Source organism: Bombina bombina, chromosome 1 (genome assembly GCF_027579735.1).
Source record: "Bombina bombina isolate aBomBom1 chromosome 1, aBomBom1.pri, whole genome shotgun sequence".
NCBI lineage: Eukaryota > Metazoa > Chordata > Amphibia > Anura > Bombinatoridae > Bombina > Bombina bombina.
In genome coordinates, this window is record NC_069499.1 from 1,214,630,658 (window position 1) to 1,214,637,444 (window position 6,787).

Sequence of the window (6,787 nt, forward strand, 5' to 3'; positions counted from 1 at the left end):
AATTTGTGACATTATTGTGACAACATTATTTATCCCTCTATCCCTGCTATGTAATGAGAGCATTCTGCTTGATTTCTGAGTTTGATCAAATAAAATGGGCATCCTACGGCATAAAACACATGATCTAATATGCTAGACATATAAAAATCTGCTTTAGTAACCAAAGACAGAGAATTTAATACATAGGTGAAGTCTGGCTTGCACGCAGAAAACTATTGGTAAGCCAATAATTAGCGGCAGTAGCACATGCCCACCAATGGTCAGTGGTTTTCTGCTCAGGAGCTACAATGCTTGTGGCCCTCAAATGGGATTTTACCTATGTGCTTAACACTTTTGCAGTGATTAAATAAATAGGGTTGCTCACAATTTCGTGCTTGTTTTCAGTAAATAATGATTTCTGAACTTCAGACAGAATGTTTGTCCAGTTATCACAATCCTGAAATGCTTCTGCCATTAATATCCCTGAAGCTCAAAATCGTTATCTCAAGAAAAAAAATCTGCCTCATTAAAGTGAAGGTAAACTTTCATGAATGAGTGCCTGGTTTTTAAAAATACTGTAATATTAAAAACAGGGGCACTTTCATTCATGAAAGTTTACATTTCAGCGGTTTTGTTAAAATACTTACCTTTTCTTCTTGCAAGCCGGAGCAGCGATTCCCCCACCCGCAGCTCGTCTCTTCTTAAGTCACGGCTTCCTCCAATCACGGTGTGGCCTCAGGCAATGTTTGCTCTGGGGGGGAAGCCATGATTGGATGAAGCCGGATTCATCATTGCTGACATAAGACGGCATTCTTGCACTTTTTTGTAGCTAGAGCACCGATTGGAGAACAGTTCCAACTGTTAGCTCAGAAATAAATAGGAGTTTTGAAGTGGGTGGTTGGAGCGTGTGGTATTAGAACGGCACAGCTAGATTAAAACGTAAATCACAGCGCATCTTCATTAGAAGTAATCAATTTAACTCCCTGTAAAATATTGCTTAGATTCTGGACCTGATTTTAAAACTTAACATTTACCACCCTCGTCCCTTTGTTACCACTATTAGATCCCCTTAATAAATGTTTATTTTAGAAATAGATCAATCACAATGACTATAAAGTTGCAAGAAAAATTCAGCAGCAAGTGAGCTGATTAAAAAGAAAAAAGTCCCCTTTTTAACTCAGTTGTCTGAGGTTTATTAAGTCCTTTCAGCTGTTGAATTTAATAACTGGAAAAAAAAATGTTCGTTCATGATCCAGATAAAGCATAACATTTTAAACAACTTTCCATAGTACTTCTGTTATCAAATGTGCTTCAGTCTCTTGGTTTCCTTTGCTGAAGGAGCAGCAATGCATTACTGGGAGCTAGCTGAATAAATTGGATGAACCAATGACAAGAGGAACATATGTGCAGTCATAAATCAGCAGCTAGCTCCCAGTAGTGCATTGCCGCTACTCACCCTACCTAGGTATGGTCATATAAGTAAAATGGAAAGCTGTTTAAAATTACTTGCTCTTTCTAAATTATGAGAGAGAAAAAAAAATTGGGTTTCATGTTCCATTAAAGAAAACATTATATGCTGTAACTTAAGAACATGCAGGTTTCGCATTAGAATGCCTATTAAAAGGGACATTGTACACTATATTTTTATTTGCATAAATGTTTTGCAGATGATCTATTTATATAGCCCATCTAGTAGTGGGGTTTTTTTACAAAAAATATAGTTTTGCTTATTTTTTAATAACATTGTGCTGATTTTCAGACTCCTAACCAAGCCCCACAGTGTCAGATGTATACATGCGTTTACAAACTCCTGCAGGCTCCTGTTTATTCTATCTGTCTTTTCATATGCAGGTGAAGGGGGGGGAGTCTGTTTTTCTTTCCTTTTTTCCCCCAGCACCTTTCTCTGGGTATCCCAACATAATCTCATCAACAGTGCTAAACTGGGAGCTTCTAAGTAAGTTTTTAAAAGGTTTTATTCTGTTTTTTATAGATCAGCATCTTCTTTATAGTAGTGTCTATTACATGCAGTTATATGAAAATTGGTGTACACTGTCCCTTTAAGGTGGCCACAAATAATAAACTGAATAAAAACAGAATTGCTATTAAAGTTATGAAAATAAACAGGAATACAATTCAATATTATTATTTAAACAAAGATGAAGACCTCTTTTCAGTCAAATCTAAAACTGTATATATAATATTAAATATACTCTTCTCACATTTCCAAAAAGAGAGTTAATTATTAAACCATAATGAGCCAAGGGCATTAACCAACTGTGAGAAATTATTAGCAAAACCTGACACAATGTAAATGTATGCACACCTTAAGGTAGTTTTTACCACGTATAAAGTAAAATGCAAGCATGTGGGTTTAAATCATACAAAACTTTAAAGCCTATAAAGTAGCATTTCACTGCAATTATAGAATACAATATAAACAAATGATATTCAAATTATAGTGACATTAAAGCAACATTCAAATAAAATATTTGCAATTTCAGTTAGTTTATCATATATCTAAAAGATTGTTATTCAAACCTATTACTATTGTTGTTCTCTTTTTTCCCATTACCCACATAACATTAGTGGTACAGCTTTTTATCTTTCTGATCAAATGAAATTTATAGGAAGGTTCAGAGTTTTAATTCTCCTATTAAAAGGTCAATTTTTAAAATGACTATTTTTGTTTATATGTTGAATCAAAAAACAATATGCAATGGTACATGAAGCAACAAGGTATATTTTAGTTTTATGAAAATGTACTTAGAGGGACAGTCTAGTCCAAAATAAACTTTCATGATTCAGATAGAGAATGTAATTTTAAACAATTTTCCAATTTACTTTTATCACCAATTTGGCTTTGTTCTCTTGGTCTTCTTAGTTGAAAGCTAAACCTAGGAGGTTCATATTCAAATTTCTAAGCTTTTGAAGACCGCCTCTTCTCTCAGGGCATTTTGACAGTTTTTCACCACTAGAGGGTGTTAGTTCACGTTTATCATATAGATAACACTGTGCTCAAGCACGTGGGCTTCCAGTGAGCAAGTTCTGATTGGCCAAAATGGATGTCTGTCAAAAGAACTGAAATAAAGGGGCAGTTTGCAGAGGCTTAGATACAAGGTAATCACAGAGGTAAAAAGTATATTAATATAACAGTGTTGGTTATGCAAAACTAGGGAATGGGTAATAAAGGGATCATCTCTCTTTTCAAACAATAAAAATTCTGGTGTAGACTGTCCCTTTAAAGTTAAACGTAAAGAGATATAAAAATGCAGTCAGGAATACTGCTTGCATATGCTCTGCTGCTTGCATATAACTAAGGGGCCGATTTATTATGCTGCGAATGCAGCAGTTTCCGTGCGAGCCTTCAAGTTTGTCGGAAACATAAGTTAAAAAGCAGCGGTCATAAGAGGACTGCTCCTTAACTCGTCCACCACCTCTGAGGCGGTGGAGAGAAATCAGCTCGATCAGATACGATCGGGTTGATAGACACCCCCTGCTAGCGACCGATTGGCCACGAATGTGCAGGGGGCGGTATTGCACAAGCATTTCACAAGCGTATGCTGTCGGCATTTATCGATGTCGGGTGGATATCACAACACAAAGTAGTTAAATACATAGTTATAGTAAACTCCGGGGCAGCAATGAACTTCCAATCTAGTAAGCCAGTAGGGAGTATATGTGCATAGAAACAAAACTCTGGCATTGCTGCTCCATGGGTGATTTTAACTATGAATTTAACCCATTTGAGGGGGTAAACAGTTATTTGCAATCACAAGCGCAATAAGAAAATACTATAATGCATTTGAGAATGTTCCTATTGCACTTTTATGTTCATGGGAGTCTAAAGGTGAATGGCAAAAGAAAGCAAATGCCCGTCTGGAATTTTGCTCTTTATAAACAAATATAAGCACCCTCTTGACTAACTCTTTTGATGTCAATGAGCCTTCATATTGCAATGATGTGTAGCATATGTCTACACTGATATGTTCAGGGCATATTTTTTATGTGCCTATACCTACTAGAAAAGTTTCTGTGGATGCCCAGGATTATTTTGCTTTAAAGGGACAGGAAACACCAAAAAATGGAATTCATAATTCGGACATAACATACAATTGTACTTTTATTATCAAATATGCTTCATTCTCTTGTCATCCTTTGCTGAAGGAACAGCATTGAGCTAGCTGAACACATGTTAGACAAACACAAGAGACAAATGTATGCAAGCACCAATCACCAGCTAGTTCCCACTAGTGTTGGATATGTGCATATTTATTTTCAACAATAGATACAAAGAAAACAAATCACAAAGAAGTGATTTTAAAAGTGTCTTAAAATTGCATTTTCTATCTAATTCCTGTGCATTCCACCATGCATGACAAATTGCTTTTTTTTTTTTTTTTAACATTGTTAACCACATTCATTAATGCTAGCTTGCCTATGTTAAAGGGTAAACCATTGGGGTATGTGCAAGGCTCATAATGCATGTAGTAAGTTTGAATACATATTATTTGTTTGCATGCACCATCTAGCACAATTAAATGAATTGTATTTCATTAATTACTGTCAAGTTCACAAGGAAGAGTTTTTAATACAAGATTGCTAAAATATTTCCATTAAAACTGTCAGCTGAGCCGTCTGGACTGTAAAAAAAAAAATCAAGCTCAAAAACGACTGAGCCGTGGTGGCACAGGCATTAAGGGAGCTGGGCTTATTTTGCACTTTATCAGCTTCTGAGGCAATTTTCCATATAGGTATGCAGAGGTTTTCCAAACAGGCCAAAAATCTATCTGTATAACAAGGGTTAAGTTACGAGTGGTGCACTAACTGTTGTGCTTGAGCGAAAAGGGTTTTATAGCACCTCTTTGCGTGCGTCGAAAGTGGCACGCATATTACTGGTTAAAATTAATGTGTTCACTTAAGCACAATTGAATTTAATGCAAGTCAGGATGGGGGTTAACTGTTACACTCGACTAAAAAGCTGCACAAAACACATCAAAACTATATTTAAATGTACAGTTACAATAACACTAATAAAATTATTTTACAAAATTGCATATAAAAGTTATATGAGTTAAAAGATATGAGGTCTTACGTGTTAGGGGGGGGGGAAAGGGGCTACAAAAGGGTTTTAACATAGAGATACATACATATACATGTCTAAATATGTATATGTACAGTATGTATATATATATATATATATATATATATGTATATATGTATATATGGGTGAACACATGTATTTATATGTGTATATATGTATTTAATGACATATATACAAATCTAAACGCATAAAAATATATGTGTACACATAAAGGCATATATATACGTGCAATGGAGCCCTTCGCATTCAAGTAGCCAAAAACATGAAAAATCATATTTATACAATATTTATATTTAATAAAGTGTTCAACTGTGTATGTACTGTAGATATTTCACATTCAATTGTTCTTCACATAGGGGAATATGTTCTAAGTATTTTAAAATAGATATTCCTATATATATATATATATATATATATATATATATATATATATATATATATATATATATATATCTGTATATAGATATATACAGTATCCTTTATGATAAAAGGCCAAGTATGTTTGTCCGAAGCTATTATGCGCAGTAGAGACTACGAAAGGACAAATATACCTGGCCTTTACCCGCAGCGCAAGACAGCTTCAGGAAGCTCCAGCACTCTCAGTTGTTATGTTACAGCCGAGAGCTGGAGCTCCTGAAGCTTCAGGCATCTGCCGCATATAGAGCCGGAGCGCAATTGGTGCTCAATCTCCATTTGAGGGCAGATGTCTGATTGTTACAGACGGTAACACTGTGTGTGTCACCGTCTGTAACGATCTTCTGATGGTGCCGGCGGGAGGTGTGGGCGGGAGGTGGGTGGCTCAGTAGCGGAGGGGGGGAGGGATTGGTAGGGCCCTACTCTACAGAAAAAAAAGGGACAGGGAGGGATGGGGAAGCTACACTACAGAAAAGGGGTTGCTACAAAAAAAGGGACAGGGAGGGATGGGGAAGCTACACTACAGAAAAGGGGTTGCTACAAAAAAAAGGGACAGGGAGGGATGGGGAAGCTACACTACAGAAAAGGGGTTGCTACAAAAAAAAAGGGACAGGGAGGGAAGGGGCAGCTACACTACATAAAAGGGGTTGCTACATAAAAAAGGGACAGGGAGGGATGGGGATGGGGAAGCTACACTACAGAAAAGGGGTTGCTACAAAAAAAGGGACAGGGAGGGATGGGGCAGCTACACTGCAGAAAAGGGGTTGTTACAGAAAAAAAGGGACAGGGAGGGATGGGGAAGCTACACTACAGAAAAGGGGTTGCTACAGAAAAAAAAGGGACAGGGAGGGATGGGACAACTACACTACAGAAAAAGGGTTTGGGTGTGTGGGGGGTACTAAATGTTGCTCGCAGGAGGGGAAGAGGTGGTGGGACCACTACACTTCAGAAAAAAAGGGATTTATAGGTACTGGCAGACAGCTGCCAGTACCTAAGATGGCAGCAATAGTTAGAGGGGGGATGGTTACAGAGTTTTTTTAAGGGGGGATCATGGAGGTTGAAGGGTTAGGTGGATCCTACACTGCAGAAAAATAAAGATAGAGTGATAGGGATAGAGGGATAGGAATAGAGGAAGAGAGATAGATTGATAGAGGGCTAGATGGATAGAGGGATAGGGAGAGGGATAGTGATAGAGGGATAGGGATAGATTGATAGAGGGATAGGGATAGATGGATAGTGGGATAGGGATAGATGGATAGGGATAGAGGGATATGGATAATGGATAGAGGGATA

At 37.2% G+C, this 6,787-nt stretch overlaps 1 protein-coding gene across 1 annotated transcript in view; it reads right to left on the reverse strand.

The window, feature by feature from the left end:
* The window catches only part of LOC128664079 (sodium- and chloride-dependent neutral and basic amino acid transporter B(0+)-like), a 192,865-nt gene extending 192,411 nt beyond the window's left edge, over nucleotides 1–454 (reverse strand). The window contains exon 1 of the mRNA XM_053718760.1: nucleotides 365–454. Coding sequence (XP_053574735.1) covers nucleotides 365–454 — 90 coding nt within the window. The remainder of the gene's footprint in view (nucleotides 1–364) is intronic.
* Between the last annotated feature and the right edge of the window lie 6,333 nt (nucleotides 455–6,787).